This window comes from Helianthus annuus, chromosome 7, assembly GCF_002127325.2.
Source record: "Helianthus annuus cultivar XRQ/B chromosome 7, HanXRQr2.0-SUNRISE, whole genome shotgun sequence".
NCBI lineage: Eukaryota > Viridiplantae > Streptophyta > Magnoliopsida > Asterales > Asteraceae > Helianthus > Helianthus annuus.
In genome coordinates, this window is record NC_035439.2 from 91820816 (window position 1) to 91839793 (window position 18978).

At 34.4% G+C, this 18978-nt stretch overlaps 1 protein-coding gene and 3 long non-coding RNA genes across 4 annotated transcripts; 3 read left to right on the forward strand and 1 right to left on the reverse strand.

Moving 5' to 3' along the window:
* The first annotated feature begins 327 nt into the window (after nt 1-327).
* On the forward strand, nt 328-5563 carry LOC110866336. Its single transcript, XR_002551336.2, has 3 exons — nt 328-380; nt 5167-5329; nt 5400-5563. It is a non-coding gene; the product is annotated as an uncharacterized LOC110866336 (long non-coding RNA).
* Nucleotides 5564-5571: 8 nt separating this feature from the next.
* Nucleotides 5572-5828, forward strand: LOC118480601. Its single transcript, XR_004863503.1, has 2 exons — nt 5572-5667; nt 5743-5828. It is a non-coding gene; the product is annotated as an uncharacterized LOC118480601 (long non-coding RNA).
* A 78-nt stretch (nt 5829-5906) lies between these two features.
* Nucleotides 5907-8314, forward strand: LOC110866337 (replication protein A 70 kDa DNA-binding subunit-like). Its single transcript, XM_022115521.2, has 6 exons — nt 5907-6014; nt 6097-6178; nt 6326-6419; nt 7308-7471; nt 7557-7906; nt 7998-8314. The coding sequence occupies exons 1-6, from the start codon at nt 5936-5938 to the stop codon at nt 8033-8035; spliced, it is 807 nt and encodes a 268-aa protein (XP_021971213.2). The 5' UTR covers nt 5907-5935; the 3' UTR covers nt 8036-8314.
* A 5428-nt stretch (nt 8315-13742) lies between these two features.
* On the reverse strand, nt 13743-15315 carry LOC110866338. The gene is made up of 3 exons (XR_002551338.2): nt 15165-15315; nt 14545-14598; nt 13743-14005 (listed from the first exon to the last, which is right to left on the reverse strand). It is a non-coding gene; the product is annotated as an uncharacterized LOC110866338 (long non-coding RNA).
* Nucleotides 15316-18978: the final 3663 nt, after the last annotated feature.

Here is an 18978-nt window from a genome sequence, read left to right on the forward strand (position 1 = left end):
GATAATTCAGCTTTCGGTTTGGTTCGGTTTTAAAACCAGTTTAAAAAACTCGGTTATAATAATATGTTTCGCTCCTTAGTTTGGGTGAGCACCTCTACTTGTGTGGACAAAAGTTTTTACTCTTAGACGTATTTAAATAATGAGAAAATAGTTTTAAAAAGTTTGACTTTTTTTCTATAGATAATAATTATCAGTATCAAATTGACTCCTTTGGTGTGTGTTGTTTAGGTAGAGTTGTATGTTTATATATGCCTTCTTTTTTTTATAGCTATTACTCTTAGACTAATGGTTTTTTTAATGCTTCTCTATATCACCTGTTTTCTTTATAGGTATCTTATACGCTGCTGAATTTCTATATTTAGGAGAAGTTTGCTATCCAGGTTAGTATTACTATTTTTTTACTTTTGTTTGGTGTTGTTTGTATATGTTTTTCTGTTTTTTTTTAAGATATTGTTATAGTTCTTTTAGGTTGACTTGTGTGCCTTTGTGTTTTTTTTCCACGTTTTAGAGTATTAGTTTTTTAGAATAAGATGTTTAGTCAAAAAAAGAGAAGACTGTCGTCAAATGTTACTTTTGATATTGCTTCTACGTCTGCTGAAGCGCCGGGTTTGCCGTCTTATGTAGACAATGGTGATTGCCATAATGTGTGTGAGTTTTGTGGTGCTGTATTTTGGTCTGACGAACGTGTTGCTTCAAGGTCTTTTGTGGGTGGTGTTGGTTATACCCAATGTTGTCGTGCTGGGTCAGTCGCAATGCCATTTCCTCGCAGGCCTTATACTACTCTTATGCATCTTTACGAGCAGCCAGATTTCTTAGCAAACATTCGGGCATATAACTCTATGTTTTCGATGACATCTTTTGGTGCCAATATTGATGATCGTATAAATATAGGTTCTGGACCATACGTATTTAAGATTGCTGGGCAAATACACCATTGGATTGGTAGTTTATGCCCTGAGAATGATGACAAACCAAGGTTCCTACAAATGTATATCTATGATACTGAGAATGAAATCGCTAATAGACTCCGTTTCTTTAGTAATGAAAGTCAGTCTGTTTTGTCCCCTCAAACTGTAGGTCTTATTCTTAATGTATTAGAAGGTTGCAATCAATTAGTGAAGCTTTTCCGGACAGCTAGAGATCTATGTTCATCTGCTGACACCCCGTCATTTTATGTTTGCCTTTATGGATCTCAGTTTGAGCGTTGCTACGAGAGGCCTTCTAACGATTGTATAGGCGCCATTGTCACTGACGCTGATGCTATGTGTGGCAAGTTTGATATTATCATTCGTGAAAGAGATGGTATTCCGAAGCGTATTAGTAAGCTTCACCCGCTCTATATGCCTTTGCAATATCCTTTGCTATTGCCATTTGGTGATAAGGGTTGGTCGCCGGATTTATTACTTCGTACAAAGGATGGTTCACGTCAAAAGATGACAATCAATAAGTACTATAGCTATGTGTTACACGACCGTGCTAATATATACACGTTACTTTTGCGTGGAGGTAAGCTTTTCCAGCAGTATATTGTAGATGCGTATGTTTGTATAGAAGAAAGTCGACTTGATTACGTGAGACGAAATCAAAATGAGCTACGTTGTGAGTTCTTACAAGGCATTCATGATGCTATTGAGCGTGGTGATACAGAGGGCCGCGAAGTAGGTAAACGAACTTTTCTGCCATCTTCTTTTGTTGGTGGTCCGCGCTATATGTACAAGCATTACCAAGATGCTTTGGCTATTTGTCGAGTACATGGGAACCCACAGTATTTTGTCACATTCACATGCAATGTAAAATGGCCAGAAATACAGAGATATCTTTCTCAGTTCCCGAGTTTGAAAGCTCAGGATAGGCCAGACATCATTGCACGGGTTTTCCAAGTCAAGGTCAAATCTTTGATAAAATTTCTTAGGAACTCTCGAACATTTGGTGATATAGTTGCTGGTACGATACTGTTCATTTCTTTTTGTATTTTAGTCTTTGCGATTTTGCTTAGTTAAAGATTTTCTTACAGATCTTTACACTATCGAGTTTCAAAAAAGAGGTCTTCCACATTGTCATCTTCTGTTATGGGTTGCCGCGAGTGACAAGATTCGTGAAGCTTGTGAAATTGATGAATTCATTTCCGCAGAGATTCCAAATCCGATAACTAAGCCTGATTTGTATAAGGTGGTCACCGATCTTATGATGCATGGGCCGTGCGGAATTGCGAAACCTGATTCGCCATGTATGGAGTCTGGCACATGCACTAAGAACTTCCCAAAGGATTACCATGAACAGTCTTCGTTTGATAGTAACGGTAATGCGCATTACCGAAGGCGTTCAGTTGGTTTTAGTGTGAACAAAAGTGGCATCGAATTAGACAATCGTTATGTTGTCCCTTATAATCCGGTTTTGTGCTCTAGATTTATGGCACACATAAATGTAGAGTATTGTGGCTGGAGCATGCTTATCAAGTACCTATTTAAGTATATTTCAAAAGGTGCAGACCGTGTTCACTACAAGATTACAACTTCTCCTACGGACAGCTCAGCTGGTGACCATAGCAATTCTGATGCAAGGAACGAGATACAAAACTTCTTAGATGGTCGTTTTATATGCCCACATGAGGCTGCTTGGCGTATTTTTAACTTTTATATACATGATAGAAACCCACCTGTTCAAGTTCTTGCAGTGCATCTTGAAAACATGCAGAATCTCAGCTTTCGTGACAAAGATGTCCTTGATAATATAGCGACAAATCAGTTTAAAAAGCGTACCACATTGACAGAATGGCTGTCCAATAATGTTCATGACAGTAGTGGTCGGCATTTATGTTATGTCGACTATCTTAAAGAGTATAGATGGGATTTGGCTTCAAAGCGTTGGTTTCGACGAGCAACAAACAGGATCCCTGCAATTGGAAGACTAATATATGTACATCCTACTTGCGGTGAAATATTTTTCTTACGAATGTTACTAGGCCATCAAAAAGGTTGTCAATCATATTCACACATCAGAACTGTTAACGGTCAAGTATACCAGACTTACCGGGCTGCCTGTGAGAAGTTGGGGTTAATTGGTGATGATAGAGAATGGTCGTCCACATTCGAAGAAGCATCAGTTTGGGCCACTGCCAAAGAGCTACGATCTTTATTCATACAAATACTATTGTATTGTGATATTTCAAATCCTACCCAACTTTGGGATCAACATTGGTTTAAAATGGCAGATGATGGACAAAGAACTTATGGCTTACTTAATGACGATGACATGATGCAATACGTTTTGTATGAATTAGAACTTCTACTCCGATCTGGATCGCCAGATTCATCATTAGTAGACTTTGGCTTGCCATTGCCTAACCCAACAATGCTTGCACAACTAACAAATAGACTACTAATGGAAGAGAAAAACTACGATAGGCATCTTCTTGCATCTGAGCATCAATGTTACCAAGCAAAGCTCAATGCTGAACAAAGATTGGTATATGATCATGTTATTTCTGGTTTTACATCAAATGAACAAACTCTATCATTTGTATATGGCCACGGTGGTACTGGGAAGACATTTTTATGGACAACAATACTTGCAGCTCTACGTTCTTTAGGCAAGGTAGTCTTAGCTGTTGCAGCCTCAGGAATAGCGTCACTTCTATTACCCGCAGGTAGAACTGCTCATTCTAGGTTCAAGATACCTTTAGATCTAACAGAAGAATCTGTTTGTCATATTAAGAAAGGCTCACAACTTGGTGCGCTATTAACCGAGACTGTTCTAATCGTTTGGGACGAGGCACCAATGAGTGATCGTCGGTGTTATGAGGCACTAGACAGAGCTCTTAAAGACTTAACTGATAATACAGAAAAACCTTTTGGTGGAAAATCAATACTATTGGGTGGAGACTTTAGGCAAACGTTACCTGTTATACCAAAGTCCAGTAAGGCAACTCTTTTGTCTTCAACGTTGCCAAGATCCTACTTATGGAGGCACTTCAGGTTATTCAAGCTTAATGAAAATATGCGTCTACAAAGGCCTAATCTAAGTTTTGAAAGACAAAGTCAAATATCTTCATTCTCCTCATGGCTGGTAGACATAGGAGATGGCCGAATTGGCGAGACAGATGTCAACGATCCAGTTAACACAAAGATTGTCTCTATACCGTCTGAACATCTAATAAGGCATACAGAAAGTGCGTTAACAGAGCTCATACGCTTTATCTATGATAAGAATACTCTTGAGCATCCAACAGCAACGACATTATCAACTAAGGCAATTGTATGTCCAAAGAATGATATAGTGGATGAGATTAATACAAAGATAGTGGCCATGACATCAGGTTCCTCAACAACATATCTAAGCATCGATTCACTCATTCCTACCACAGTAACTAATGCAGAAATTGAATCTCTTTATCCACCAGAGTACTTAAACCTTCTCAATTTCACCGGCCTACCACCTCATACTCTTCAACTAAAGGTGAATGCACCTATCATTCTACTTCGCAATCTGAACCCACTAGAAGGGCTATGTAATGGCACTAGAATGATAGTTACACAACTGCTGCCACGGATCATCGAAGCACAAATAATGACCGGAAAATTTATCGGCAAACGTGTTTTCATTCCAAAAATCTCTTTAATACACAAGGATAACGAATTACCATTCGAGTTTAAAAGAAAGCAATTCCCTGTTAGGCTATGCTACGCAATGACCATTAACAAGAGTCAGGGACAATCACTAGACAAAATCGGTGTGTATTTACCTCACCCAGTTTCCAGCCATGGGCAATTGTATGTAGCCTTATCAAGAGCTACCGCACCCGAATCTCTAAGAATTCTTATAGTTCCAGACGAAAAAGGAGACAGTAACACAACAAAAAATATCGTATACACTGATTTTTTAAATGAAGTTAGCAATATACATTGACATTTTTGTTCTTGAAAGATATATTTGTTAAAATTGACATCATACAATTCACAGAGAATACACTGATTTTTTTATATAAACTTAACAGTATACATTGACACCTTTATTCTTTTAAAACGCTGGTAAGGTTTACAACTGTTTCCTCTAGGTTATTTAACTACATAGATATACAAACTATTGAAGTTTCTAACATGTTTCGTTACCTTTTATTACTCAACTTATAATTCTGTCTACTGACCTTTCTTATTTCTTATTGATCAGGTTTAAAGGCAACATGTTGGTTATACCTCTAAGAAATATAAGGCCTAGCCAAAAAGCAGAGTCAATTGAAATCAGAGTCGTAAAAAAATGGATTGCAGTAAGTAAATCGGGTGACCGTGATGTCAAGAAGAGCGATCTATGTTACCAGTTTGTGGACATCCATGTAAGTGACAGAATCAATTATATGGCCTCGCTGATATGCACAACTACTAAATGTTTAATTCCAAACACAGGGTGACGGGATAGAAGCTGTAGGAAAGGCTGGTCAGGTTGAGTACTTTGACTCCATCATAAGGTTACAGTCATGTTACAAAGTAACCGGATACGTTTGCACCAAGGCACGTGATTTTATGGCTACTGTCAACCATTCTGCATCGCTCATCATTGGTAAAAAGGCACGCTTCGTACCCATTGAAGGTCAAGAAATACCTAAATTCTGCTTTGGTTTTGCGCGCTATGAGATGCTTCAAAACAGAATTAAGAACAACAAAGTTCTAACAGGTACATTTAATTGCATATACACATAAGTTAATAAACATATAATTATTTGCTAAAGTGTTTGCAAAATATACACAGATTACATTGGTCGTGTTGACAAGAATTACTTACAGCCAACTACAACAGGAAAGATTTTGAGAAAGGTCGTCATGACAGATGAATGGTATGAATCCATCTGGTACATTTTTAATTAACACATTTTATTTCTAACGTCCCAAATTAAATATCGTCAAATAGGAAAAACAAAGTTGAAATTACTCTCTGGCCAGAAATGATGCATCTCATTGGGGACGAAGTTGTAGTGGGAGACATAGTGGCAATCATGTGCGCACAAATCTCTAAACACAATGGTATGCATTTATAGTTTAAAAGTTTAAGAAACTGCGCATTTCTACAATTATTTATCAGTCAGCTATGTATTATACCAAACAGGTCGGTTTCAATTAGAGTCAACACACCTAGCCACTGTTGTTGTTAACCCAGAATGCCCACACATCGCTGATAAGATAGCCAGGTTCTCCGTCCAATACATTTTTATTGTTTTTCGCTCAGCTCACATAGAATTTGGGAGGGCTAATTAAAGCTTAGTATACATTACACGTTTTTACCAAAATCAGTGTTTATACTAACCAAACTGAGTTTTGCCTTCATCGCTTATTAGGTTGAAAGCTCTTCCACCCCTAGACGAAGCAGATAACAACGATCCACTAATCACACTACAAGAACTGAAATCACCAACTAGCCGAAAGCATGAGGTAACTACCTTATTTCAATACAAGTATATACATCAATAGTATTACTAATTTTATTATCATCTTCCATCTGTGCACCTATGCATCCTAAAAGTTGACCATATGCTATTTATTTCAATATAAGTTTGAGTTGCTGAAGAGTTTTTTAATGATATCTAAAATGATAAGGCGCCTACTAAAATAAAAAAAAGTTACAACTTGGTCGATAATCATGTTAAATAAATACACTATCATTCAGATTAATGCCAAAATTATATGACTTGGTTTCTTTTTTATTATCATATAACTGAAAAATTAAATGGCAAACTACATGAACTTAGTGGGTATTTTGTATGAAGTAATTGAGGGAATGGAATAATCCATTCAAGGTTAATGAAAATGTAGATTAACAAGCACATATGTGGATTAAAGAATTTAAAATCACATTGAAATCTTAAAGTATGTTGAAAGGGAATGGTTTTGCATCAATATTGATGAGATACTTTTTTCGTGACAATGTGAACATTGATCAAGGGCGGATCCAGTTGTGTTGGTAGGTGAGCGAGCGCAAAAATTAGCGTATTTTTAGGCAGAAAAATGTTGGATTATTCGAGTTTGTTTACGGGTCACAGGTCGGTGCGTTATCGGGTCGCGGTTTAACGGGTCACTAGATACGGTTCAAAAGGGTCATATATTTAGATCAGTAGGAAGTGGTGAGATTTGACCGAGTCTTTAGCACACGTGATTATTGACATAACAAATAAACCACCATCAAGAGCTACATAACTGCCATGGTAGTTATGTAGATAGGAGAACAATTTTCACAGCTTTAAACCATTAAGTGGAACATTGTTTCATTGATCTATATGTGTTTATTACCATAATAACATGAGTATATGTACTTTGATCCAGGGAGTAACCCGCTTCAGGTGTCGTTCATGGATGGAAAGCATCGATATAAATCGTAGTTGGTACTACGTCCATTGCTCAACGTGCGATGAGAAAGTATATCCGGAAGAAGACGGAGAACTTCACTTCGTTTGCAAAGATTGTGAGGATGTCACGCCAATATTCAAGTACAATTTCCTTCAATTACCTATGTATACAAACAATAATCCTATTAAAAAACCTAACATTGTCCAACCCTTTATGTGTTTATAGGTATAGTGTTAACGCCATTATTAACGACTCCACCAAACCCATAGAGGTCATTTTCTTCAACGAAGGAATGGAAGCACTTTTGAAGATAACCTGCAAAGACCTCATAACAAAGCATGGTTGCACTGATCCCAAAAAGCTGCCCCAACAAATGGCATCAATGATAGGCAAGTCAAAGATCATGCACCTAACACTCAGAAAGGAAAACAATGTGGTGGTAACAAATGTCTCGGAATCAGAGACAACTGTCCAAGTCGATTCACCGGCTCAACATGTCGCGTCCTCAGCCTTGCCTCCAGCAACGCCGAATCTGAAGGCCAACAAGTTCAAACGTCCGCATGCTGAGTCAGGAGGTAAGTTACATTATATCTAATACTTAGTCACATAACAATGAAATAAAACCTCCACTACTAATGAAATCTTGCTATTACTTATTACTTACAGAATCAACTCAGTGCGCCAAAAAAACGCACGAGGACTGATTTACCAACAGCAAGCATTTTGATCAGCTGCACATAATGAAGACTAGGCAGCCAGAAGCATAACCAAGTCATTGCCTTAATGAAGCCTATACACAACTTTTGTACAACTTATCCACATAACACACTAGGTGTTAGTATGCTAAGTTGTAGACAACTCTAAACTGTTTTGTAACACACTAGGTGTTGGTATGCTAAGTTGTAGATAACTCTAAACTGTTTTGTACATCTTTGATATGTAGGCTAGGCAATGTAACTAATGCTATGATATATATGATATGTTAGTTTAGTAACCAGGTGCGGACCTTATCCATCCATGTGCATTCGCCAAGCTATTCTTCACGTTTTCAAGTTTACACAAGTTTCTACGCCGTGATTTTACGCCGCCGCAACGCGCGGCGGGTAACAAACCTAGTTCTAAATAATTTACAACATGTTACGATAAAAATACTTCTTAAATGAAACATACCAAATAATTAGTTTACAATATAGATATGGGCTAAGAACAACAATTGCCGATTGGGTTGGGTGATGTTTGAACAATTGTACTCATTTGCAAGGCTTTACATTTGGACTTGACTATTGGACTTTTACTTTCACAAGGTGCGTGCCTATTAAAGGATTTTAAAAGATACTGACGGTCCCATATACTTTTTATCTGTTAACTTACAAAAAAAATCATTCTCACTACAATTTTATTTTTGAGACACTGTCTCTCCACCCCCTTAAGTATTCTATGATTTCTATCCGCCACTACGGTAAAAAAATTATGGGACCCCAATTGATAAATCGTCCTGTTTTAAAGCAAACTGGTGGCAAACAAAACCTATGGTTTCTCATTCTCAGTGATGAAGTTTGAACGACAACTCGATGGAAGCTGAACACTCAAAATCCAAATCGGTGAGGGTTGGGCTCATAAAAATCCCATATTTTACATTACAATTTTTTTTCCAAAAATTTTCGATAACACGTGTAATATACGGGGTGATAACAAGATGTAATAATACACAAGTGTATAAGTCTTGTATATACTGACCTGTATACACATATGTTAAAAATCATAATTTAATTAGGTTTAATATTTAATTTTAAAAGAAACATAACAGTTTATTTAAAAAAAAATAGCCTTCAATCTCTTATAATTAAAATAATAGAGAAATAATAAAAAATAAGAGAGAGAGAGAGAGATAGTTAAGAGAGGAGAAAATTAAGCGATTTTAATTAAAAGTAATTGGCTAATGTCAATCTTACCCTTTTAATGTAAAAAATGATCAAGGGCCAAGATTAGTTCACTGAGTTCATTCTCAAGAAGTTGTTCACTCATGATCCTAATCCTATATATATATATATATATATATATATATATATATAGGGTTTTTAAGGATGTAATTTTTGTATTATTTGGTAGATTAATTCAACCCGATTATACACGAGTTTTTTTTAAAGATACGACGTTTTTAGTATTTAGTATACAAAATTACATTTATTTAATCTGTGTAATACACATGGTTTTTAAAGTTATAATTTTTTATTATTTGATGTATAAAATTACATTTATTTAACCCGTACAATATACGTGGTTCATAAAGATAAAACTTTTTATTATTTAATATATAAAATTACATTTATTCAACCCGTGTAATACACGGGGTTCTAACCTAGTTCTCATATTATTCCTATTCGCTTAACTAATCTCAAGCTAACTATTTAAATTTTAAACCCAGTCGCTTAACTAATCTCAAGCTAACTATATAAACCCAGGTTGATTAATTGGGAATGAAAGATGAATACTTAAAAACAGTAATAATAACACAAAGAGAAAAGTGCTTGTATAGTCCCTGTGGTTTGTCCAGATTTCACCTACAGTCCCTGCATTTTTTAAATTATAGCTATAGTCCCCAACTTTTGCAAATTCGTTCTTGGATAGTCCTTGGAACAGATGGAGGTTAGTTTTTGATGTTAAGTGGGTGCGAAATGACTAAAATGCGATTTCTATTAAATTTATAACTAAAAAGTTAAAAGAAATATAATAAATATTTAAATTTATGTGGGACCCATCACCCACCCCACCCACTTCATCTTCCCCACTCTAAACCACCCACCACCATTTTCACCTTTCACCACCACCACCACCACCACCATCTACCCACCCTCACTTCACCGTAACCACCACAACCACACTTACTGTCGCACCTCTTCCATCTCCGCTACCTACTCTCTGGCACCGAAATCTCACTAGAACTCCTCCTCTATCATTGGACCAAACAACCTCAACAACAAACCGTCGCCACCGCCAAAACCACCAACACCACCGTCGCACCGCAACCAGCAGACGATTAATCAGCTGCTCCACCGGAAATGGACCTTGAAACCCTAGACTCGACCGCCGATGCGGCGACGAACGTCGTCAAATAAGCAAGAGACGAAGACACGACGACAGAGTCTTGTAATGGCATAGCTCTGTTTAGTCGGGTCTTGGGCAACAATGATCAACTGCATTATGTGGTCGTGTGAATGTGTGGGTGGGTAGTTGGGATTTAGGGGTAGTGGTGGTTCGTACTTCTGGCGACTACTGTTGATGTGAGTAGGTTGTGGTCAGATGTGGTGAGTAAAGATTGTGGTCGGATGTTGGTGGATGTGCGGCTAGGGTACTGGTGGCGGGATTAGGTGGGTAAAGATGGTGGTTAGAGGGTGACCAGATTGTATGGTTTACAACGGTGGTGGGTGAGGGTAGGGATGCAGTGGTGGCGATGGTGGTTTTTGAACATGGTGGTGGTGGTGGTGGAATTTTTATGCAGGGTTAGAGTGATGAAGAAGAGGGTGGTGGGTCCCTCTTAATTATATTTCTTTTTATGTTATCGTTTTTAATGGTAAGGACAATTTAATCAATTCATGCCATTTAACTGGGAAACCTAATCCCCATCTGTTACAGGGACTATCCGAGAACGAATTTGCAAAAATTAGGGATTATAGCTGTAGAGACTACATGTGAAATCTGGGCAAACCACAGATACTATCCGGGCACTTTTCTCTAAACAAACAAAAAAATAAAAATAGTATGGATGATGGTAATTAATTGTTTAAGTTATTACTATTAGTTATTAATATTTGTAAATGAACTTAAAATAAGCCGACTTAAAATAAGTCGACCCCATGCCCCCACCTCTTACTTTTGCTTTTGCTTTTGTTTTTGCTAAGAATAACTTTTCGATTTTTTGTATGTTCTTAATCAAATAGATTGGTCGTGAAGTAAAGCGTTTGTAACTGTTTGAGATTGATACCGACAATAATAATATGGTTCTAAATTTCAACTTCCTAAAAGGTAAACTAGTAACGGTCACTTTACGCATGAATGCATGATAACATGTTGATGTCGGTTGTCGGTACTCATTTTGATCATTGTTTGGCTCTCGGTGTCGCCTTTAGAAAAGATACAAATAAATTTTGTATTTAAATTCGAGGTTAAAAATTGTCATTAGTTTAAACTCTAAAGAAAAGTTATTTGCTATTAAATAACGTTAAGAGGTTAAATTTAATATTACAAAAACCAACTTTTCACGTATCCCTTTGAATTAACTTTATTTGGTACTCAATTATGTTTTGGATTAATACCATTGCAAGTTATGGGACTTGTCCCACATCGGTTGTATGGGCAATTGATCTGGGGTTTATATACCAAATGGGCCCTCTCACCCACCAGACTAGTCTTTTGGGTTGAGTTCTCTCGTTTGGTATGTAACATTGGTATCAGAGCCAGAACTCGGAGTGGTGGCTCACGGAGTGGTGGCCTGGAGAGAGCCAGTCGTGACCAACGAGGCTCGGAGTGGTGGCCCATGGAGTGGTGGCCTGGAAAGAGCCAGCCATGACCAACATGGCCGTGACAAACGAGGACGTTGGCCCTTAAGGAGGGTCGATTGTTATGGACTAATACCATTGCAAGGTATGGGACTTGTCCCACATCGGTTATAGGTTGTATGGGCAATTGATGTGGGGTTTATATACCAAATGGGTTCTCACCCCCCAGACTAGTCTTTTGGGTTGAGTTCTCTCATTTGATATGTAACAAATTATAAAATATTTACGCATCTATTATCGGTGTGAATCGTGTGTTGTCACATTTTAAATTAGTTAGATTGAATTGACAAACTCGAATATGACAACTTTTTATTCATATGAAAGGCATAACCTAAACTTGTGGTACATTTAAATTCTTGTAACATGAACATCATCATTTATGTAACCTATTTATTTAAGTGAGTCAAATAAGTTGAGAAGTTATAACATGTAATTAGATTGAACAATATTGATGATTTATATTTCAAAATGCCGCATGAATGGTTTCTAGGAGAGAGGTCAAAAATGCTTTTGGTTTCGAGGCGATCTGCCATTTCAAATGACGGATCCGCTTTTCGTTGCGGACCATGTCAGCCATTGTCGAGTGAGTTGGAGAGTTCACACGTATTCCACCATTCCAATTGACGAAACCACTATTCAAACAACTAATAAGCCATTCCAAATGAAGGAACCACCCATGCTTTGTTATCCGCCATTTGAAATGTTGGATTCTAAGGGTAGTTCCTCCATTATTTTGAAGGGTTAGTGTTTAAATTAATCCAAACTTATGGAACATATGTTAAGTGTTTACTGTCACATCCTCAACATGTGCGAAAATCACGGTGGTGACTCCATGTCAGGAAGAGACCAAGGCAACAAAAAGTAAAATTACTGTTAACCTGAAATGTAAAAGATTACAACGTTTTCAAACTCAAACCAAACAAACAAAATGAAACAACTTGTTCAATCAATTCAAAATAAATAACAACTCGTTTATCACTCAATTAGGTAATCCTATATGATATTGTCTCGAATTGTTTAAGAATGGTTACTTGAAACATGTAAAAAATCTGTCAACTAAAAATAGTAGGTAAGAAACATAGGTATCAAACCTCATGACATTACGAATGATTACGGTTTCAACCACCAGGTAACGTCTGGTGGATTTGTCAATCCTATAGCGCTATAATTGTAGTTCTGTTGGCTTGAAAAAGTTAATAATCGTGCAAAGAATAAATGATTTTTATGAATGCTTATTTAAAGTAAAGTTCATGTTTATGAAGTATTTGTGTAACAATTTGAATTGTATTTGAATAAAACGAATGATTTGTAACGGTTTGCATGTTTCATCCCAAAACAATAAAACGATAAAATGGGACTATGATTTTCACCTTGATGATTGATGATGCTTGTGCGTTTTCAACGATATAATGTAAACCCTAATATAATTAAAAACGCTTAATTAGGGTTTTAAATATGTTATGATGATGTTATTAAGCTATATCGGTTAGGTAAATTCTAACATCTTTCTGTTTTAGTTTTGTTTTACGTTTTAAAAATATCAAACATCATTGATAAATTTTGAAAATTTTCAGTCTACTAAATTAGAAAGTCCTCTACAACTTTTATTTAAAAAAAAACATTTCTGTTTAAGGCCCGGAAATAGGACAAAACCATGGATCTTTACAGACTGTTCAGTTTTGAGCATCAGCTTTGTTTTGAATCTTTAGGGGTCCAAATGGACGTGTTTTTAGGCGTATCATATATCGTTAAAATCGCATTTTAGTGAATTTAATCATATGATCATAGTTTACTATATTTGTGTAAAGCCCACTTTCCGTAAGGTCAAAAATCAATACTTTAACGACAAAAATCATGACTCAATTTAAAGTTTTTACATACCATTAGAACAAACGTAGTTGCCTATACAAAAACCATTGTGTTTTAAACATTTACAACAAACTAGGACTTACAAAAGACAACTTATTAAGGTTTAAAGTTTAAATACTAAACATACGCTATTTATAACAAAAGTATTTCGACCCGTTAACGTCTTTACAAAAATTGCGGAAGCGCATGGAGGGCATTTGAAGTGTGTTCGATCCGAGCGAAGCATGACCATTTAAATTTGAGTTTTACCTATAATCATAACAACAAGAACAACATTAGTAAGTCATACATAATTCAACTAACTCTCACGAACATGACGAGATATCATTCAATAACTATACTTGCACATTACTTATCTATTTTTTCTTAAGTTTGACCTTCTTGTTTTTGTAACCAAATCGGTTACAACATTCTTTCTCATATGACTTGTTCGAATCGAGTCTCTTACTTAGCCATTCTTTCTCATAAGATTCCTCCTACTCTAACCCGTTACAACGGTTTGCAAACATGAACACTCTTATTATAATTCATCCTAATTATTCGACCCATTCAAGACGGGTGCTAGCAACATCATCCTTAATGTTCACATATCAATTGTTTGACCCATTTACAATGAATCAACATCACAAACTTACAACTAACATGAGCTTCTAATAAGTTGATCTAAACGGGTCATTTCGACAACATAGTCATTTGACATATTCACCTTGATACAATAAGTAAATCAATTCTACAATCAAAGACATAAAAACATCTTTATTACAATTCAAAATGTATAAGTGACGTACCTCGATCTTGATTTCCTTTTTGCTTTATGTGACTCGAACTCTCTTCCTTTATCCCTATACATAAACACGTTTACATTAAGATCTTCTCATTCCATTCTTACTTATCATTAGTATTTTTGGGATAAAGCATCATAACTCAATTTGAGTCAATTTGAGTTTTATGTACATACTTAAAACATGATCACCATATATGTGGTTCAAGTCAAAAATGCAGAATTTCTAGTTGAGGCATTTTGTCGAACACTTGGCGTGTGTACTACTAACAATGCATCATGTACAAGTGTTCAATTCATGATTCTACTAGTTCATAACATACTTCATCAAAATCAACAATTTCACATAATCATTCATTCTTTTAACAACCTATTTATCAAAGATACATATCATACATGTTTTCATCACAACATTACAACAATTGTTACTCCTACACATTAATCATTCATCATCATCCATTTCATACAATTGGGTTTTCTAACATAAATCACTAAGATGAGAAATCTCAACATAATTCTTGTTCTATAGTGTTAATCTAACTTAAAATCATTCAATTTTTCATATATCTTCAAGATTGGTTAAAACCCATTTTCTTCATAATCATCAAATCACAAAATTCAACTTACCATTTGTTAAGAAAGCTTAGATGATTGAGAATTGGGTTTCCTGCACTAATTTAGTCTTGAATTTCTTCTCCAATTGCTTGATTTTAGATCAAAAAGGGTTTGCCCCCTTTTTTTCCTCTGCTTGGTCGATCTCCAACACACACCTGGGTGTGTGTTTTTGAGTTTATTTGGCTTTAATACATTGCTTTTCATATTGTCCATATTTAACCCCTCTAGTATAAGTGTTTGTTTATATTTAGTCACTTCCCATTCTTAGGAAAATATCATAACATATTTCTTAACTAATTATGTTTATAATTAATTTAACTTATATGCATAATTAACCTTTTTGGGGTGTTACGATTTGATTAAGTTATAACCAAGTTATGGTCGTCCAAAGTAAAACATAGAAATATGTCCTAAACAGGAAAAGCACTTATGTGATTCCCGTTGATTGGTTTTAGGGTTTTTATGCATGAATAAAAAATAAAACATGTTTTAACACCTTGATTACTACATATTGAAGATCAAGTACCATGGTTTAGGGTTTGATTAGGTAAGAAGAGCGTAAGCATTAAAACATGCAATAGGGTTACTTTGAAGGATTCACCGAATGCAACGGCTTAACCAACTTAGACAAATAGAATCCTTTGATTAGTTTATGTGCTTTTAGGTTATAGATGATATAATACGAGCTAATATATGTTAGAATGATAAATAATGAGTAAAAGTTATAAACTATGCAAGAGAACAAATCGTATAGGAAAAATGAAGAACACAAGACTTACATGGATTTCGTGGGAAGTAAAATCCTTCACACAAGAGAGGAGGGGGAATGAACTAGGCTGGGGATTTTGAGAGTGAATTGTTTGCAAAGTGCGAAGAAAAAAAGGGTGAAAATGATGAAAATGAGGGTTGTATTTATAGTTAGGAAAGGGGAACTTATTTTAGTAATGTCTTGGAGACTAATTTAGGGTTTTGACCCCATTTTCCACTTTAAAAGTGGGGTTAAATTATCCAAATTTGATGTTTAAAAGGATTAGATTTGATAGGTTTCTAGTTGTTTCAAAAATTCCTCAAACATTTCGTTAATGTACGATTTATGCTATTTACATTTTATTGTTTCAATTAGGGTTTTAATTAATGATTTATACTTTGATTCTTCTTAAATTGATCTACAAATGTTATTATTAAAACTTTATAGGCTTAATACATACGTAATATGTATAAACGTATGTTTAAAATGATTGAAATACAAGTATTTACGAACCATGTTACATATGTCACAGTATGTATGAATGATTAAATGAATAACACCAAATAGTGATTGAATTGATAATGTTTCACATATATAAAAACTTCAAAATGATTATAATTAAAAAATTGGAGTGTTTTAGTACACTATGGGACAATGGTTGCTTACATGGTTATATGTTAACCAACCTAAGATTATTCTAATAAGTGTTTATATGCCAACATTGCATGTTATCACAGACCCTTTTATCGATCACAATAACACATAAGATTTTGGAGTTAACCAACTATCGACTTTAATTGTCATAAAGAATGAAAATCACACAAAATACAAGGCCTTAACATCTTTATTTATACTAACAAACAACTTGCTAAGCAAGACTTCTAACCCAAATCTAACTCTAATCAATATGTAACTTTTAACAAATCTATACTATATAATAAAAGAAACATGTTTTGGGACACTTGTCATTCTCTCATTTAATTGATTAAAATTAATAATAATAATAATAATAATAATATTTAATGTAAATTAATACAAATTTTTATTATTAATAATATTTAATCAAATCTCAAATCTAATCTAATACAATAAAAGATAACAAAATATTTTTTACTAAAAGTTATAAAAGATTTACAAATTAAATTAAAAAAATTATTGTCAAGAAAAAGGGTCTATTAACGAACAAATTAATATATTATATGGTTATTACTATTAGCAAAAAATTGAATAAGCATATTTTTATCTTTATGTATCTAATATCTAACTATAATAAAAGGAATCAACTTTTGGACACGTGTCATTTATTGAAGGTATCCTCAAATCTATATTTATCTAAATAAATAAATAATAAATTAATATTAAATCTTATCATACTTTAATAAAAATATTATCCTCAAATCTTAATTGTTAATTTAATATATTTTTAAAACAAATACCTCTCTTATCTACTCATCTTATATTAAATATATAAATAATAAATTAATATTAAATGTTATCCTAATTTATTAAAAATGTAACTTTTTATTATTTGGTATACAAAATTATATTTATTCAACTCGTGTAAAACGCGAGGTTTTTAAGGATATAATTTTTTTTATTATTTGATAGATTTTTCAACCCGACTATACACGGGTTTTTTAAAGATACGACGTTTTTAGTATTTAATATACAAAATTACATTTGTTTAGGATATATTTTTTTATTATTTGGTAGATTTTTCAACCCGACTATACACGGGTTTTTTAAAGATACGACGTTTTTAGTATTTAATATACAAAATTACATTTATTTAATCTGTGTAATACATATGATTTTTAAAGATATAACACTTTTTTAGATCTATTCAACACGTGTAATATATGAGGTTTTTAAGGATGTAATTTATTATTATTTGGTAGATTTATTCAACCCGATACACGGGTTTTTTTTAAAGATACGGTGTTTTTAGTATTTAGTATACAAAATTACATTTATTTAATCTGTGTAATACACATGGTTTTTAAAGATATAACTTTTTATTATTCGATAATAAAGATATAACTTTTTTATTATTTAATATATAAAATTACATTTATTCATCTCGTGTAATACACGAGGTTCTAACCTAGTTAATTAATAAACAAATTCTAAACAATTATCTCCAACTCAATAAGAGTTATCTATTTTCTTTTCTATATTTATCACCTCCCTATATTTATTTGTTTCATTCATATATCCAACATTCACATATTCGAAATTAATTTCGACATTGCAACGTGTAGTGTTTGTGATACCTGCGAGTGTGGACACGTTAGCATTAAACGAGTAACATCCCACACAAACATGTGTTGGTTAGTGCGAAGTATCAACATTGAAAGAATTTACACCTTCCACTACAAAGATAAACCACTTTAGTCAAAGTCAAACATCAAGCTAAATGATGGATTGTGTTTTTTTTTTTTTAAACGGCTAAGTATTACTCTCCCTAAACTTCTATATTTACAAATAAGACATCCTTTGCTTGGGATTAAACCCAAGACCTCTCACGGGTAACGAGTCGTTCTGAAAAAAATATAGAGTTTTACCTCACCTATGAGATTTTACATATAAGTGGTAAGTGGTTTAATGGAATAAAGATTGGAAGACTTAGTAACTCAACATTATTTCTCTAAAGTTTTGAAGAATAAAGTCAAATCCAAATGCCCTAAAGACGTTTATACATAGATAAGAGAACCAATGAGAAGAGATAACGAGAAAACTGATGTGTTCTCCGTATCCCAGGCACTTGATGTTTAGAAGAAGATTACCAATAAAAGAAAAAAAAACTTTTCTTCATAGTAATGGACGTTCAACATTAGAGTTTGAGACTTTTTTTTCAACGGCTAATCTTTCCTCAATTAAATACACCAAATACCTCCTTTTTGCAAGGATCGATCCTAAACTTATTCCCCCAACCCTCAATTAAATACACCAAATGCCTCCTTTTTGCAAGGATCAATCCTAAACTTATTCCCCCCAAAAGACAGTGTCTCTATCACTGGGATGTAGCCCAAGTGGCTAGAGTTTGCGACTTGAGAACAAGAAGAGATATGTTCAGAA